The sequence below is a fragment of the Pleurodeles waltl genome, chromosome 7 (genome assembly GCF_031143425.1).
Source record: "Pleurodeles waltl isolate 20211129_DDA chromosome 7, aPleWal1.hap1.20221129, whole genome shotgun sequence".
Taxonomy (NCBI): Eukaryota; Metazoa; Chordata; class Amphibia; order Caudata; family Salamandridae; genus Pleurodeles; species Pleurodeles waltl.
In genome coordinates, this window is record NC_090446.1 from 1,218,411,689 (window position 1) to 1,218,431,138 (window position 19,450).

A 19,450-nucleotide genomic window follows, 5' to 3' on the forward strand; every position below is an offset into this window, starting at 1 on the left:
AGTCTTGGCTCCTCACCGCAGCTACCACTAGAGAGCCCTGGCTTCCAAGACACTTTTGTCTAACTAATAGGGGTTGTCTGGACCTGGTGTAACGAACAATCACCCTGGGTGTCCACCACACACCAGGCCAGCTTCCTACAACCGCCAGGTGTCAAAACATGTTTGGCATAAGGATCAGTGTGGAAGTTTCGATCTCACTATGACCCAGAACACTCACCTGTGGTTGCTCCACAATTTGGAGGCAACTAGATTTTAATCCTGCCCCATTCAATCCATAATAAAGGATATATCCCAGATATGCACACAGACAGTTTTAATTTAAACTTGTTCCCTACCCTACTAAGATATTTTTTTTTTATTTTAAACTCACTTCCCCAGGAAAAGGTGCTCTTTTCTTAGACCAAGGTTGAGGGCGTCAGTTTAGTACTATCTTAACTCCCAGGAAAGACATGCCGATGAAGCATGTCACAATTACGTGGGGGAGGCCTATGCGCCCATAAAAAGGCCATATGTGGGTAGCTAGGGGGTTAATGGTAGACCAGACCTTGTAGTGTAAATCACAAAACCTGCCCCCCCTCAGGTGGATTTCTAATCACACTCTATTGCAAGTGAAACTTTGACCACCAGCTGGTAAGTGTTAGACATTTTGCAGCGCAAGAGCTTGTGAACGGTCTTCTTGTCTCCACAACAACCCTCAAGCTGTCATGTGGCAATTCTAAGTGGTGAACTCTAGGATTTTAATATCTGGACCACTTAATGCAAACTGGGAGTATCTGGGTAGGTTCTGCTCTTTGTCAACGGATCGGTGCGGGCCGATGGTTTGGTCAACTGTCGAGATAAATGTATTGATTGTGAACATCATTTTGAGTTCTCATCTGGGTTCTATTCAAACCAAGATGATCTTAAAATTTCCAGGACAGTTGGTAGGGGTGATATCACCCCAGCAAATATCCCATATAATCTAATCAACAGTGCACTGTCCTGTGACAGCAGCTGAGATTATCTCGGTAAGTGTTCCCATTTTGCGTTTTCTTCTGTGAAAAATAGATCTAGGTCTCCTAACTCCATCTTTTTCATGCCCTGCTGATTATTGACCGTTTTAGCTCCCACTCGTGGCATGTTCCCCTCTTTCTGCTTAGTGTACCTATATTTAAGCCTCCTTCCCTAGCACATCTGTAACAAGTATTAGATTTCTTGCAGTCGCCAATGCAAAATCTTAGTTTGTAGCAGTTGGGAAAGGATTTGACTTTGGTTGCAGAGATCTGAGCTTTAACGTTCTCAGAAACATGTTGTTGCATTTATTTAGAGCTGGACCATCTGGGGAAGATGAATGCAGTCTAACAATCTGGCAGCGCACAAACTGGGTTAAGCAAATCTAGGAAGATGTCGCCATTGGAACAAGTCACCATAAGGCCTCAACTCAAGGCTTTGTGTAATGGCAATAAGGGCTCTGAAGCGGAGAGCCTGGGCTGGAAGATTTCTTTCAGAAGGTTGGCCTTGGTCTCTACTACAGACAACTGCAAATCTATCACCTCTGTGGCTCTCTACTGGAGGGGCCACCAATTCAGCTTCACCTCAGATGAAGAATCTAGGCCACTGGCAGTTTTGTACGCCAAGATATAGGTCAGCTTTAGTGTAATAAGGGGAAAGTAAATGGCTCACTTCTAACTCACCTTCATTGTGGGGAACATGATAAAGAACTTAAACAGCATCAGAGTCCAAGCCAAAGAGAGCCACTATTGAAATACTTCTTCTGGGGATATGAGGAGAGCCCTCATATTGAGGTTTAGCCTTGTTCAGGGTGTAGCACGACATGGGGCATACCCTAGCCAAAGTCTAGACAGGTTATTCAGAGACAGAGATTAATCTCGTACCAGTACCTCAGAAACCACGCAGCATTAAAAATGAACAACCAGTGTGGCCTGTGGCTAAGGAATCAAGGCACAGCTTAGGTTAATGCGCTGAGGCGGTATGGGACGGAACTGGGAAGCACCTGCCAGAGGAAACCCAAAGGGAGACCTTGATGGATCAGTAGGGCCCAAAGGTGCACCAGAGGGATCTGGGACTATCTTTCAGTGCTGCCTTGAAGGTGGCGATTTGATGCAGAGGGGATAATGGCCCATAGAGCTCTGAATGCATCACCTACAGCACCGGAATCTGATCAGAGTAAACCATCGAACCAAAGCCGTGCCTTCAGACTGCCAACTGGGGCACCTCATCCCACAGCAGGAATGGGGAGGAGGTGCAAAGTCCCTTTAGCATGTCCGTTTTATTTTTTGGCTTGCCTCTTGATTTCAACTTGGATTAGCCTGAAAATGGTGAATGGGAGCATGACAGACCTCACTTCTTAACTTGGTTTTGCACATCTTAAGCTTCTCACTCTCTGATGGACTTAAAATTCATCAAGAAGCATTTGACGCAGGACTTGGAACTAAGCTGCCTGGAAGGCAAGTTCCTAAAATAGGAGTGAAAAATGCAGAAACCGCTGTATTGGGAACCTGGTATCCCAGTGGTGACTGGACATCAACCAAGCTCAAGAGAACTTTGAGGGATGTCAACCCCTGTGACCTGGATCACTTCACCATACCATGGACCGAGAAGTAGCCCAGGAAGAACCCTGTTGACCACACAGCATCTTTGAGCATATTCAACATCTTTAATCCCTTGCATCAGGACAACTCCACAGAAGTCAATAGCAAGGAGCCACTGATGCGGGAACTGAATCAAAGACGGCTTTTCCTGGAAAGGTGTGTCTGCGGATCTTGTGTTCCCTTTGATAAGCCTCCGGGTGGGGGTGGAGGTGGTCACCTACAGCAACTCTTGAGTAACTGCATTGATACTCACCCAAGTTTCTCTAGCAAATGTTTTGAAGTGGCAAATTTGCTTTATTTGCCAATGCTTGTTGAATAAAGTGTTGATTTACTATACCTTGTAAATTTCGAAACCCTCTAGAGGATCCTCTTCAAAAAAATACAATCTATTTTTATAAACTAGTGTCAGATTTCTTGTGTCACATGTAATTCTTTAATTGTTTTGGTGGTGTTTAAATGCTTTACAATGTTTCCTTTGCGTAAGCCTGACTGCTTAGAGCCACAATCATCCAGGGTTGAACTAAAGGTTTAACAGACTAAATCCACTGGTCCTAAATGGGTTGGCAAGTGTATTACACGGTGAGATCACACAATCACACCATATAATACACCTCATTTCCTCACAAAGGTTGACTGCCAGATGGAGCCTAGGAGCGCCATGTTACTTTGAGGCATTAAAGGCCCCACTGACCCAATATATTCCTCGTTTGTAGCATGAAATAGAAGATTGAATGGATTACAGCAACTAAAGGATTCTGCATTTACACAGATGGCAAATAATTTAGGTTTGTCGACGTCATGTTAAACAGAGCTTGAATTACCTTGATTGAAGGTGTCATTCTTGCAAGCTTTTTTAATTAAAGTCTGCTCCTAGAAAAATAATCAGACCGGTCTTAAAAGGTATATATGTATGTAAGCATAGGGTATGTCTATAGCACAAAATTAGTCCAAAGGCAGCAGAACGCTGTACATGGTTAAATGCAAGCATCAAGCGATAGGTGAGGAAGCTCCGCTGTCAACAGTAAATGCATTGCGATGTACTGTTCTTTAAAGATGAGCCTTCAATTTGTTCCTATATTGGAGCACTGTGGGTGCAGTCCTGATGGACAGTTTTTTTTCAAGATCCTGGATACATAGATGGAAAAGGCCTGCTGTTTTTTCTGTTTTAAAATCTTTGTCTCAGTCCAAAGATGTCCTCTATGCAGGTGTGCTGAGAACCACCAGAGATGGTGAGCTTGTCTGTAAGATAAACAGGAATGGTGCAAGAAGCAAGGGGAGCCAATGGAGTATCCCTAGGCTATGGGTTGCGTTACCATATTTCTTCAGGCTTTGGATGAGAGTTACTGTGGCATGTAGAATCTCCCCAAGAGGTGCCAGTGTGGAGCCTGGTGTGATGTACAATGTGTATATGTGAAAGGATGTTTTAATAAGCCAATCTAGACATGGCAGATGACTTGCGTTTTAGAAATCTGTTACCATAGATTCAGTTAGTTTGTTGAATACTCCTGTGGTAGATTTCACAATAAAATAAAAGACCCCAACCTGGGAATCCTATCCATTCATCATGAACCAGGGGTACCCTCACTGTCTTGGCGGCATGTAAACAGACATCCTTTAGGTCTTTGGAGAATAGTAAAAGTGCAACATCTAATAGAGATTAGATGTTCAGAAAGCTCACCCTTTATGGTATTTTCATGAGTAATTTTGTTGAGAAATCCAAAATTAGCCTTCAAACCACTTATTTTTCTTAACAACAAAGTATGTACATCCTCATGGTCTGATTCTGTTTCCGATTTGGGCCTCCACCTACAGAAGCTTTCAGGAACAAGAAAAGGATTACTCACTCTTAGTGGAGTGCCTGAAAGCCAGTTGATGAATTGCAAGGCCTGCCAGAATTCCATCGCAGGAGGCACTCGTATGTCCAATGTCATGTTGCTAAAGGAGGAAAAGGGGGTAGGAGAATGGGGTGAAGATGGACACAAGGTTGTATTTCTTGTACGTCCCAAGAAAGTTTCTATTATGGTAACAGCAAAACTAGATTCTGCATTGGAATCAGGTATAGGAGGTGGCTGCAGTTACTCTGGTAAGAACAGAACCATCACCTGATGTTGATGTTTTCCCTTCCTCCTCTCAACAGAGCAACTTCAATGGTTTCGGATATCCCAAAGATATGACTATATGCGTTTTTTTGGGTTGCAGCTCTTCGTTTATACACCCGATTAACCCATAAAAGTATGAATATTATTGCTGGTTTCCAGTTCACCTACCGAATTAATGTCAATAACTTTCTTTTATGTTTGCAAAAAGATTCATATAAATCAAAAACAGATAAGATCGTTCTAGGCGTATCTACCATAATTAGATGGCACTGCTAACACATTCACAGGTTTCACTGTAGTAAAATCTGAATGTGTCAATAAGCCAAATCACCATGTGGGGGGCTAGCTAAGCATACAGAACATTTCAGCAAAAATGGCAGAGCTGCGAGTAACAGAGGACTATTGCCATATCAAGTAGCCTTAAATTAAGGTCAGATATGGATGTTTGATGAGTCAAGTCAAATGATGGCTGCCACCGATAGAAGACAAAGTCTGGAGAGGAGATTTGATTTTGAGCGTTTTTACTTGGAGCTGTGTGGTCTCTTCAATGAAAAGGAATCAAGGCTGCTTCAGCAGCCTGGGTGAAGTCAATATCCCTTTTTATACTTCAGCTTTAGGTATCTGATCGTTAAAAGTCAGTTTGGTAGATGAGAGGCCTGAGTTATCTCCCAAGTTGCGGTTAGGCCGGGAATATAGGGCTGCAGCATCAGCTCTCTTCAGTACCTCAACCACACTAGGCGGAAGGAGCTCTTTAAGACACCTTTGTGACATACCAATAGTCATAGAACAAAGATTCCTAATTGTTTTAGACTGAGAAGTCATTACAATGCCAAGACTAGCAGACATAGGTTTGAGGTCACCTCTGAGCTCAAACTAGTGTTAGACATATTACACACCTGTGTGTTCCCTCTGTCATGACCAGTACAAACCAGCTTATAGCCTGACAACCCCTTTTGAGGTCACCTCTGAGCTCAAACTAGTGTTAGACATATAACGTACCTGTGTGTTCCCTTTGTCATGACCAGTACAAACCAGCCTATAGCCTGACAAACCCTTACTTGTCAGTGGAAGTCAAATTCCCAATCAGACTGCCTAGAAATATGAAGACAAACTCCCCTTACTACATTTGGTTCTTTCCTGCTTCCTTATGCCAAAAGACAGAGTACCCTGCTGAAACCAAACATGGAAAGCTGCAAGTTCAGCCTGTTCCACAGTGCCCTTAGAGACAGAGTAAAAGAGTGCACACTAGTGCCAAGCCTGTTTGTCATCCAGAAACTATAAACAAAAAACTTGTGTGTCACCTTTGGAAATGGGCATAGTCAAAAACAACATTTTCAGAATCTGTGCGTCTCCAGTCCATGTTAAACTGGGTAAGGGATCACTGGGGCTGAGAATCCAGATCAGCCTGTTCAATTCTGATTGCAAACGGACATAAGAACTAAAGCGCAAGAGATACTGTGGGTGTTGAGTGGGCAGAGCAAAGTGTGCACATCATAAACACATCTGCTGAAACTAACTATTGCAAGAAAAGCTTTCTTCCATGAAACTTCTCGGAATTATGGCAACAGGATGTGCGAGTGATATAAAATGGTTTGGTATAGTCTGCTTTCAGATGAAAGAGTGCTTATTTTCATTGTCTATGTCTATTCCATGCTGAACAATATTTGGCAGTTTCACCAAAGCTGTTTACGAGAAGCTAGTACAATCTTGACTGCTATCACCTTAATTCCATATCAACTTTTATATTAGGGAGTCCTGCAGATAATTAAACATTCAGCACAAAAGTATATTTCCATTTAAACAGGGAAAAAAGTGTCAACCACTATCTGCTTCCCAGATCGGATGCAACTTTGGACGTTGGTAAAACTATACCAAAATTCTGAACTGAATAATTTAGCAAGTAATACATTGAAGATGTAGAAGGCCATAATCAGATCCAAAGTTGTAAAGAAAAAACACTTGCCTTGTTCATATAGATTGTAAAATTGCGTTGATCTGCAAACAAACCTCACAAAAATCTAGCTTACACTGCCACTTTTCATAGTGGATGTTGGAAAATGCCCCTCTCTGAAGGGTCACCCCAATCTTTTTGCCTTCCTCCTCTTTTTCAGATCATTTTTGTTGGCTCTAGGACTCTTGCCACTTTACTGCTGCTAACCAGTGCTAAAGTGCATGCACTCTCTCTCTAAAACATGGTAACATTGGCCCATACCCAATGGCATACTTGCTTTACTAGTAATTCACTAGTGAAGTCCACTACATGTGCCCAGGGCCTGTAAATTAAAGGCTAATAGTGGGTCTGCAACATTGATTGTGCAACCCAAATAAGTAGCCCCTTGCCACTGCAGGGCCTTCTGCATGCAGTTTACTGTCACTTCAACTTGGCATTTAAAACTACTTGCCAAGCATTTATCTCCCCTTTCATTACATGCAAGTCATCCCTAAGGTAGGCCCTAGGTAGCCCACAGGGCTAGGTGCTATGTAATTAAAAGGCAGGACATGTGCATGCAAGTTTTACATGTCTTAGTGGTGAAAAACACCTGTGAAGCCTGCTCCTCTCACAGGCCAGCACTGGAAATTCTCTTCTATACTTTTAAGAGGTACTTTCTGATCTTCAAGGAGTGGCATTGTCATGTTTGGTGTGATTGAAATGGTAGTTAGAAATCCTTCTTAATGGCGAGGATGGATTTAATGTTACTATTTTAGAAATGCCACTTTTAGAAAGCATGCTGCTCTTGCTCTCTGTGCCTTACAGCCAGTCTCCAATCCACATATGGTCTGTGCTGGTTGACAGCTCCACCCAGACAGCCATAAACACAGGACACTCAGCTGCATCCGCATTCATCTACATGCGGATCAGTTTTCCTGGACAGGAAGGGTGTAGAGGCTCTCACTTATACTTCAAAGGCTATTGGCCTGACCCCAGACAAAGGAATGGTAACACCCCAGAGATCTCCTGGCAGACAGGACTGGGTTGAAAAAGGGACAGTTGCACTTCAAAACAACTCTTTGAAGTCTCCACCATTCCAGGGGCACATTTGGATATGTATACTGGGTCTCTTACCCCCTAAATTCAGACACTTCTGGACCTAAAATTGGACTCTGTCAGAAGGACTGGTGTGCTGCCCAAAGGAATCATTTGGACTTCTTTATGGAACGCCGATATCTCTCACTGAATACTCGCCAGTCTTCATAGACGAAGACTTGATAGGACACTTTAAATAACATATATATATATTTTTTTTTTACTTGGACACAACAAAGTATACGTGAAAATTGGATATTGTGGGATTATAAGGAACGTTGAACCTAGGACCCATAAAGTGGACTATACTCAGTCCTGAAGAAGTCGCTGCATATGGCCATGAGGAAACACATGTAGGCTGTTTTTTTTCTGTGAAACATTGATAAGATTATGGACTGCAAGATGGAGTGGAGCCTGAGCAATTGCCTGCATTATACATTGAAGTTGCATCCCTTGATTCTGGAGCACGGTAAGATTTTCATATTGAGATGTATCATAGCTACGAGAAGAAACTGGAATAAAAGCACCAAGAAGCTTTACAGCTGTGACACTGGACATTGATTTGTAGTTGAAATATTAAGTGTTCTGAGCGCTCTGCATCTTCTGGTTACTAATCCCTATTTTTCTGGGAGATCGTATTCATTTGGGGTTGCAAGGTAGCTGGCCATTGTACTGGAGCACCACCCGGTGTGTATTTTCCTCCCCTTTTTCTAAAATAGGTTCCAAAATATATTGGTGAGAGCCAGATCATTACCCAGGCTACCTGAAAGGAGTGAAGATTGCTTTTTCTTTGGAAGGACTGCTCTCCTGCTTGTTGCTCTGCTGCCTGTTGCTCCCTGCTGGAAGAACTCTGCCTTCCCCGCTAAGTGATCTCCAAGGGCTTGGACTGCGCTTGCCTCCTGTGAAGAAGTCTCAGGGACATCAAAGGTTTCACCAGAGAGAAAACTCACTGCATCGCAAAATCAACGCAAAGCCTCCAAAATTCGACAGCGCCGGTCTTGCGGTTAAAAATGCAGCGCATTGCGTAATGCATCAGCCCAGCATCTGTCTCATTCTCCCAGTGCATTTTGGATTTTCCACGCATCATCCCTGGGCGTCAAAATATCCCCGAACCACAGTAAGGAACCAAGGCTGCGCACTTGGAAATCAACGCATCACCTTGCCCGGGAGGAAAGAATTGGTGCATCGCCTCCGCCACACCACAAAAATCCACGCATCGCTTTATTTTCAAACGCATCACCGCCTCTGCGGCCCTCTGTGTCTATTTTTGATGCATCCCAGGTACTGCGTGTTAAAAAGATACAACTGAATTCTTGTGTTTAAAAACGGATATCTTGACTTGTACACATAGGATCTTATTTTATTCAGATAAATATTATCTATTTTCCTAAACTGGTGTGGAGTACTTTTTGTGTTATTTTCACTGTCTTACTGTAGGAGTTATTGCACAAATACTTTACACATTGGCTTTTAAGTTAAGTCTGTCAGCTCTGTGCCAAGCTACCGGAGGTTGAGCACAGGATAATGTAGGTTGTGTTGTGACTTACCCTGACTAGAGTTGTTGTCCCTATTTAGGATGCATACAGCTGCCAACTGAAGACCCAATTTGTAACAATGGATACAACACATTCCATTTTACAGGAACTTGGATAAGGGTTTTTATTAAAGCTTGGTATAACAGCTAGGCATTTCCTCTACTAATTGCTTAGTTTCATGTATCACATCAGTTGCCCCATTAAATAAAAGGTGTAGGTAAACTAAAAATGCCAATAAAGTATAAAACATTGCAAAAAATAACTTTAGGAGTAATTATTAGGACCAGAGACAGCTAATATGGATTGGTTTTATGCTGTGTTGACATTTCATATTCAGAATTACTGCTGCAATATTTTGCTAATGTTAGTGTCTTATTCCAAGTAGGTGCCTTGTGCCTCTGGTCTCAGGGAAGAAATGAAATAAAGCACATTACTACAAACCACTAAACCCAAACCTTTTCCTTCTGTCAATGAACTGCCGTGGGGGTATTTGTTTCTTCCAACTCTTGTTTTGTGCTACTAAACCCTCCAAGATTCCATACCTGATGGTTCCTGTGGGAGAAGGAAGAGGGCTGATGAGGTGTGCCATGTTGTCTGGAATGTTGATTGTTAGGGGTGCTATCTGAGGCTGAACAGGTTTGATTGGAGACTCCGGGGCTTCTTGTTTTTCTTTCTTTTCATTGGACAAAGCTGTGAAGGTTATCTTGATATTTGTGCTGGGAAACCTGAATGTACATCTGAAAAACAAAATATGTTGTTTTAAGTCAATATTTCAGAATGTGATGATTTACTCAGATATACCAGTTAAACGTTGTTTTGTCTTGTACATTACTATTCACCTGTGATCTCTATTGGAAAAATTAATCGGTTCAAGACAATAAGCATAGAAAATGTCCATAGTTTTGGCTTATCTATAGTGAAAAAGGTTTTTCGAACTTCAGTATGACAGAACAGGTTACACAATAGTGTTTGTTGTGCAAAAGCTGCTTACACGAACATACCAGATATTGTATAAGCAGCAGACACATGAGCTACAGTCATTGATAAAGTTAAGTGCAGAAGAGACCTAGACAGACCCAAGGAAATAGATCAGGCAGCAACGCAAGCTAAACAAGCACACAGGAAACATGGGCATCATACTGCAAGATCCGTGCACAAACAAAACTACCCTCACAGACACACATTTGCAAATAGGAAACGGGGAGAAATTGGACCAATGTCCCACTCAAGTTGGCGAGCAACGGAAAGCTCCAGCCAGATGCCTGGCTCTGGCCCCCCAATTTGAGATGCTTTTCGACATAGGAGCTCAAAACAAGCCGAGCTGTGGGAGAGGCTGAGCTTGACCGCAGGGCAAGGTGGCAACCTGAACCGAGAATTCAGTGCCGCTTCGGAGTTTCCTATGAAGCAAATGCGGTTGACATGCGGCGCTACTTTACATGCAGTATTTATTTGTGTAGATGTCTTACTGGTCTAATGGTGCTTCTGTTTGATGCACCTATAATACTCAAAAGAATGTGTTGGTCCTAAAAGTGACTCGGGTTAACACCATTTCTGTACCTCTAATGGCTGCCAGGTTAGACAGGATGTTTTAACTATCGGAGCAAGAGCGTTCACCCATCTGAGAGGTGGCATGCTTCATCCTCGGGGTAGTTCCTCGTTGGGCCAACGCTGCAATGCTCAATGGGCCCCCATATAGGGGCTCATTGCCAGCAATCTTTTTTCTACGAGTTGCCCAGAGTTTGAGATACCCCTCAAACACTGAGTCAATCTGTAAATTGGTTAATAAGAGAATAAAATTAACTAGGTATCCCGCCAAGGATAGTTTATTGTGAGAGTCCCTGTTAAAAATTAAAGAAAGCTGGAATATGTTGGGAAATAATGCTCCAACATGGAGTGAGGAGAGACTTCTATTCAAATACCACCAGCCCGATCTACGTGGTCAACTCCAGGACTGTGGCAACAGGGTAGGTCCCACAGAGACTAGATTCAAGTAGAAGCGGCGAGAGATTGGCCGTGTTTCAGCTACTGGTTATGGTGAAGACTTACAATCACTATTATTCTTTATATAATTTAGAAATATATACAAGTGGCTTACAATCCCACAAGTCTCAAGGGACCCAATTCGAGTAAGGGTTGGGTAACCAGCAGTGACATCCTCATCCGATTGCTTCTTTTTTCACTCCAAATATCCACCAGGTGTTCCTACAGCCATTCTGGCTCAAAGTATTTTGTCTATATGTGCATATGTCCTACCTGTGTATTAATTTCACACCGGTGTCAACACTGATCATTGGAACTTAGTGTATATATGGAATGAAAGACTTATGATCTTGAGATGGATCTAGGATGCTTTTATTGACATCTTACCTGTAGGTTTATATTTATGTCAGGTTTTGGGTGTGAAATCTTCCTACAACACAAAAAAGGTATAAATTTATACCCAGGTGCTCACTTATCAGGGTTATTCGATGTGTTGGGACACTTTATGCATTTAGCATAGGACCTCACTAGTCGCAGATTAGGATGATCTGGTCCTGAAGAATTACCATAGATCTGCTGAGACTAATTAGGCATGAAACATGTCGACCATTTAGGTGAATATAGGGGATTATTTCCCAATACTCAAACTTTGTTTTTTAAATTTTTAACAGGGACCCTCACAATAAATTATTCTTGGATGGATACCCTAGTTCATTTTAACCTCTTCTTCACTAATCCACAGATTCAGTCAGCATTAAGTTTTTGAAGGCTATCTTAAAAAGGTGTGTGCTTGTAACCAGATTATGGACCCTTTTCTTGACCACCAGTCACTGGTTAAATATATTCTACACAAAATGTATAAACATATTGCACAGAGTGGTCATTGACGTCTGGAAAATGTATAGTCCCCTAGTACAAGAAAAAAAAAAAAAGTCTCCCTCAACCTCGTGGTTTACTTACTAGACTTTACCACCTTTGTGTTAAACCATTATCCAAGAATGTTCTCCAATACTTCATTGTCCCCACTGTGTGGGATCATGCCCCAGCAATTAATGTTTTGGACTTAATTCCAACACATCCCACTTAACACAGATAGAGATTTAATAATTCTCTGTTACAAGATGCTACATTTTCCTCTTGTGTTCATTTTGTTGAGGAATGTTTTGAAATTCACAGGGATCCTGATACTTCTCAGCAATTAAGGGACACACTTAAGGCTATTGCTCGTAGTTTTATTAATGGTTATGTATATAAAAAGAAGACACAGTCTGCTAAACAACTCAAGTCTTCACTTTCCACTATAAAACATCTGGAGCAGAAATGTCATCCATCTAAAGCCTGAAGTGATTTAAAGGAATTTATTTAAAAAAATTAATTAACAATATATTTACAGACAACCCCTCCTCTATTTTACTTCAAAGTAGTGTCCCTTATTACGGTGGCTGCAATAAAATAAAAAAACTTTTGGCTAACTATTTAAAGGTCATAAAGTAGCATACCTAAATTGAATCTATAGATACACCCCTATGTCACCATGTATTTTAAGATAATGATATTCGAGCTGGTTTTGTGAATTTTCATCCAATTCTTCACATTCCTGAAACTGTTGCACAACCTTCTCATATTGACACCTATTTCAAAGTTACCCACAGACCTGACTACAGAGGTCTTAATTTTTCCGTTCTTAGAGAAAAAAGGGTGCTGTAAAAGTTGCAGATTTATTTTATAATGATGTTCCAATGTCTTTCCTCATTTTCAGACATTCTTTAAATGTCCCCGATCCTTTCTAACTGTGTTTTAAAAAAAAAAAAATTATGAACATTACTTTGTATGCTCTTCACTCGCTACAAAATGTTCTGGGCCCTTCTACATCCAAGTCAGGTATCTGTATTATTTTAGCTTTGACTTCTAAAGCCTCCCTTATACACAGACACTTTCCCTCTGTTAATCCATCTAGACCCAAGTCCAACTTCTCTGGAAATCAAATGTAGGCTGTACCTAGTCTATCTCACTTTGAGAACATGATATGGTATTAAAAAAAGATAACCTAAGGTATCCAGAATTGCCATGACAAGTCAAAGATTATTCTTTTTATTTCACGGGCTTTATATCACTCTCACTCACATACCTACATTTTCTGCAGATACTAATGGCAAATGCTGGTCCTGTGAACATACCAAATGTGGCCTTATGCATATGTTATCTAGTTCTCTATTTATATTACCATTTTGGCATAAGGTCTGGTCTCAACTCAATTTTTCAGATCAGTTGTCCTTTCACCCCTCCGCTAGTTTTTCTGGGTAGTCTGTTTGATGATGATAACCCTCTTATTCGAACAAGTTGCTGGATCTATTGTTGGCTTTTCAACAAATAACAGTTAACTGGAAATGTTAGTCTAACATTTAATTCAAAGTGGGGTGGTATAATGTATGTCACAATCACAGATCAGACATGGCTTTGACATACAAGTCTCTTCCAAATGTGAATAGAGTTATTCTGGTTACCAATGACAAACCTTTTGGACAATGTTGTTACAATTACCTCAGATAGTAAATGTTTATTAAATGTATATCTTCAGAAAATGCTAATCCGCCATGATTGGATAAGTTCTCAGTATTTGCTCTAGTTTATATTTTCTTGTTAACTCTATTTGGCAATCGATGTATTTACTGACTTTTGAATTCTACTTTTCAGTCTTCAGATATTTATTGCAATATACAATTTATGAATCTCCCACTCCTATTTATCCTTTCCTCCTTCCCTAATAAATTGAAAAAAGAAAAATATAAGAATGGTTCTTTTATTGTTACTCTCCATTGTTCCTGGGTAAAGCTTTTGAAAATGAAAAAAAAAAAAAAAACATGAGCCACACTTTTATGTGCCTGCCACCCACACTTTAATCTTGGGTGCCACAACTTTTAGACAAATCATTTATTTTTTGTATAAAACAGGGCAGTGAATGAGCTACCCATCTAGTGGTTGAACTGCACAAAGTGAAACCAGAAAACCCAAGCTTAATCCCAGCTTCCTCACTTGACCAAATTGTTTGATACTGGTTTGGGCAGGGGATGTAGGCAAATCCTGCACAATAGAAAGGGAAACACCCTGGCTGGGAAAGGAGCCTGTCAGTGGCACAGTGGGCAGGCAAAAGTCCTCAACAATGGACAAGCCCTGCAACTGCTGTGCAGATTCAGACTGGTCAATACGGCAGTCTGGCAGGTCAGTATGTCGGTTTTCTTTGGCCGTTTCTGGACCTTTTTTATGGTCGGCTGGGGTGGTTTTCACTGCTGATTTCTCTTACATTACCAAAACCACTATGAGTAGCAGCATAAAATGCAAGTTTTCTCCAAGTGCTTGAAGTCTCCCATACCTTGCCAAACACCTATCAAATATTTGTTTATTAATGCAAAACTTCTCAGATTTGCAGAATAATTTTGGTGCCCAGTCCAAAACCTGCTCAATAAGGCCAGGAGCTGGTATTGGATATGCCCCTAAATCCAACTCTAAACCCTTGGCTTACTGTGTAAAGAATAGGCACAGCAGTTCTTAATCCGTTGTCTTCTGTGGATCCCCCATGAATAAATACTCTAGGGTGGGGACACCCACCTAAGCAATTTCAATGGTCCATGTTGCAAAATAATACCCAAGAACACAGAAACAAAGGCACATCAAACAAATATAGCAATTATGAAATAATAGACAAACAAAATCATTTGGAAAAATCGAAATTTTAATCACAACCATAGAACTTTCCATACTCAAGTTTTATTTCTAAAAGACAAAACAATAATGCAAGGCGCTACCATAGCATTTTGTCATCATTGCTGTATATGGATGCATTCTTTTTGTCAGCATATACCAGTGCTTCATTTGAGGTCACCAATCACCCATACTAGAGTCCTTCTGTACACTTGTGCTGCTCTCAAGAACCAAGATAAGGATACAAATGTAATTTTTACCCTTCAGATTCCTTCATATTTGCCTTCTTTTTTCTCAGTGTTGCTTTTTAATGTATGTATAATTTAACAATCTGCTAATATTATATTTTCTAAATAGTAGCAGACCCACCTAAGTAGCTTTTGCGGATCTACAGGTGTACACAGGTTAAAAAACACTGGTCTAGCATGTTCTTTCCTCGTATATAAAACTGAAATATCGAATGAAAAGCAGAACAAACATTAAAGTGTTTTTTGTGCCTCTACCTTTAATGTTGGTTATTAAACCTGTCAAATTCCCTGAGACACATTTAACGTGATGGTATGGCTACAATGGAAAGCATTAAAAATAAAGTTGTTAGTTTTCTTAAGTTGCCAAACCATAACTTGGGAGGGTGCTCGCTTCTAATAGTTCAGTAGCACATTATATTTAAAAGTAAAGTAATAGTTCTTTGCCCACAAAGCAGGCTTTTATAGTTAAACATTTGTTTATAGGATAAATGTACATAAGACAAAGGTTCTTTCCCACTCTTGATAATTAAGCTGCTTCCACTAGGCTGGCCTATTGTATGCGTATTTCAAAACCATGGTGGCAACTGCACGTTGGAGCTATAAAATCCACCGGGCAGATACTGCAATATTAAGGAATGGCATTCATCAAGATTTGTTTCGTACCTCAAGGTACTAGTCTATGTTCATTTGAAGCTTTACTTCTGATCTGATTAACTTAAAGACCAAGTTACTTATCGTCGGTAACACCTTATCTGGTAGAGACTACATCTAGCTGCAGGGTCCTTACACCTTTGAATTCTCCCCAGTCAAACTTGATACGGAAGTATTTTCATGGGCAGTACCCCTGCGTGTCGGTAGGTGGCACCGATTGGCTCCGCATCATGTTGTGGTATCTATACAGACGCCAACCAAGCGCACTGGCATCAGTTTTTCACAACTTTCCAAGCCAGAAGCACAGAGCCATAAAGTACACTGATCACTGGTGTGTCAAAACTAGGGCCCTGAAAAGGTTATCCCTGTTCCTAGAAATCTGCTCACAGATCAGGGAGGTCAGTAAGGTATCTGCAGCTAGATAACGTCTCTACCAGATAAGGTGTTACAGAATATAAGTAAATTGTTCATCCGATAAAGACTTATAGCTGAAGATTCCTTGTCTTTGAATAGATACCCAAGCAATACAGTCCCCAGAGGTGGGTCTGCAAACCAATTTCAAATGAGGAAGTCCTGCAGGACTGAACAGGAAAAGTGATCATTCTTACGGACTGGACTGTCCAGGTAGTAATATTTAGTAAACATGTGTAGAGGCGCCCATGCTGCTGCATGGCAGATGTCCAGGACCGGAACTCTACATGCTGATGCAATGGTCGCAGCTTTAGCTCTGGTGGAATAAGCTCGTAAACCTTCAGGGGGTTGAGTCTTAGCGGTTGCTTCTTAGCCAGTGCATAGCAGACCTTCATGCAGAGTACAACCCAACAAGAGATAGTTCACTTTTGCACTTCCTGACCTTTCTTCACACCCACATATCCCACAAAGAGTTGGTTGTTCACCCAGAACTTGCGGGTACAGTCAAGGTAGACTGCCAACGCTCTTTGTGGGTCTGGCGATGGAGTCTATCCTCTTCCTTAGAAGGGTGTGGGGGGTGAGTAAAAAGTAGGCAGGGTGATTGATTGGCCTAAATGAAAGGGTGTGACCACTATTGGTAGAAAAGAGACCCTTGTGAGAAGCACCAGTTTGTCAGGATATACAGATAGGAATGGTGCATTAGATGACTAAGCCTGCAGCTCATTCACTCAACGAGCAGAAGTGATTGCCACTAAGAAGGCTGTTTTCAGTGTGAGAAGACTGAGGGGACAATTGTGAAGAGGCTCGAAACAAGCACATATCAGAAAAGTTACAACTAATTTAAGGTCCCACTGGGATATTATGAATAGGGAAGGAGGGAAGAGAGGAGTAAAAACTTAGAGAAACGTATGTACAATAGATGACTTGAACAAAGAAGATTGATCAGGCAACCATAAGAAGTCAGAAATGGCAGATAAATAGCCCTTAAGAGTGCCTAAAGCAAAATCCTGCTGGGCAAGGGAAAGAATGAAAAGTAAGACCTCAGAAAGAGGGGCAGAAAGGGGGTCAATAGATTTTTCTGCACACCATACCACAAATTGTTTCCAATGGCAGGTCTATACCATTTTGGTGGAGGGACATCAGGCTGCCAGGATGATGTTAAAAACTTCAGGTGAAAGGTCAAAAGCTGTCAAATGCTGCTGCTCAATCTTCACTTAAGAAGGCAGAGATTGGACAGGTTCAGGTAAAGAACCCCTCCCTGCTGCTGCAATAGAAGATCCTCCTGAAGGGACAGCCTGATTGGAGGATCGACAACCATGCTTAGTAGGTCAGAATACCAGACTATCCATGCCCAGTCCAAAGTCACAAGGATGACTTAGGCCCAGTCATTCTTGATCTTCTTGAGAACTCTGGGCAGGAGTGGTATGGGCAAAAAGGCATACAGGAGGTCAGAGTTCCACTTCAGATAAAGATCTTAGAGAGAGAGCTGCCCTGGCAACTATAGCGCCCAAAACTGCTGACATTTTGCGTTCTTTGTGGAGGCGAACAGATCTAACTAAGGCTTTCCCCACTGCTGAAAGAGACCTTGTGCCACCTACGGTAGAGAGACGTCATTCGTGATCCGCTGAGTTTGTCTGCTCTGATATCCAGAGAGCCTGACAGGTGTTGAACCACCAGGGATATGCCCTGCTGTTCTAGGCATGTCCAGAGAGACAGACCCGCTTGACAAATGGTTCATGACCCTCAAACCGCCCTGTTTATTGGAGTACCACATGACGGTGGTGTTGTCTGTGAACATCTGCACAAGCTTTCACTTGGTGGAGGGCAGAGAGGCGTTTAATGCCAGTTGGATGGCCCAGAGCTCCAGCGGGTTGATATGGAGACTGGATTCTGCCAGAGACCAGAGTCCTCTGATCTAAACCTCTCCTGGACGGCAGCCCCATCCCAGGAATGATGCATCTGCCACTAAAGTCAGATATGGCTGGGGAAGGGAGAGGGGTTTGCCTCTGACCCAATCACATTTTGTTAGCTACCACTGGAGATCTTTCTCATTTCCCTCTGAGAACTGTACTGTTAGAGAAATCAGCCTGATGCCGCACCCAATGAGACTTCAGATCCCACTGCAGAGCTCGCAAATCCCATCTGCCAGCAGGAGGCCAAAAGTCCCAACAGCCTCATTGTCAGTCTCACCGTAATCCAGAATAGAGGTTGAAACATTGGTATCATAGCCTGAATATCCCAGACTCCCCATTCGGAAGGATAAGCCATAAAACTGCCCAGTGTCCAGAACAGCTCCAATGAAAAGGAGTGTCAGATGTGACTTTGGCATGTTCATAGTACACACAAACGTATGCAGGAGATTTGCTGTAGTCTGGAGGTGGAAGATGACAGCCTAGGGCGAACCTGTCTACAACAACCAGTGGTCGAGATTGGGGAAGACTGGAACCCCTGACCTTCGTAGGTGAGCTGCAACCACTACCATTACCTTGGTGAACACCGAGGGGCGCTGGCAAGGCCAATGGGAAGCACAGTGAACTGAAAGTACTCATGGCCTACCATGAACTGCAGTTAAAATCTGTGGACAATCAACACGGGAATGTTAAAATAAGCGTCCTGCAAGTCCAATGCTACCATCCAGTCTCCTGGATCCAGGGCAGACCTGACCTGAGCCAACGTGAGCATTTTGAATTTCTCCTCCTTGTGGATCTAAAATATGGCAAAGATCTTTGTTGTTTTTGGGGAACCAGAAAGCAGCAGGAATAAAAAGCACAGCCTACTTCAGGCACCAGAAGCCTCTCTATAGCTCTCTTGGTCAAGAAAGCCCGACCTCCTTGTGGAGAAGGAACAGATGATCCTCCATTAGCCAGTACTGAGATGGTAGCATGGGGAGAGGGGTAGTCTTGAAGGGGATGGAGTATCTCCTACGGAAAATCGGCAAAACCCACCTGTCCAATGTTATGGACTGCTAGTGAGGCAGGTGATGGTGAATCCTGCCAACTGGGTATGCATACTGGTTATGGGGCAGACTAGGAGGGATAGGAGGCAGCTTGGGAACAGGGAGTGGGGAAAGGGACTGACCAGACCACTGGCCATCTGACCCACGAGGTCTGTGGGTACCACGCCCTCATCCATGCAAAGGTTGGGAAGCATGTGCAGTACGGTGGCTGGACAGGAACTGGCACAGCTGGAATTCCCCTCTGTAGCCACAAAA

At 42.2% G+C, this 19,450-nt stretch overlaps 1 protein-coding gene across 1 annotated transcript in view; it reads right to left on the minus strand.

Annotated features, from left to right (window-relative positions):
- FOXK2 (forkhead box K2) overlaps positions 1 to 19,450 on the minus strand; it is a 223,177-nt gene that overhangs the window by 143,092 nt on the left and 60,635 nt on the right. Inside the window, exon 2 of the mRNA XM_069200363.1 lies at positions 9,793 to 9,987. Coding sequence (XP_069056464.1) covers positions 9,793 to 9,987 — 195 coding nt within the window. The remainder of the gene's footprint in view (positions 1 to 9,792; positions 9,988 to 19,450) is intronic.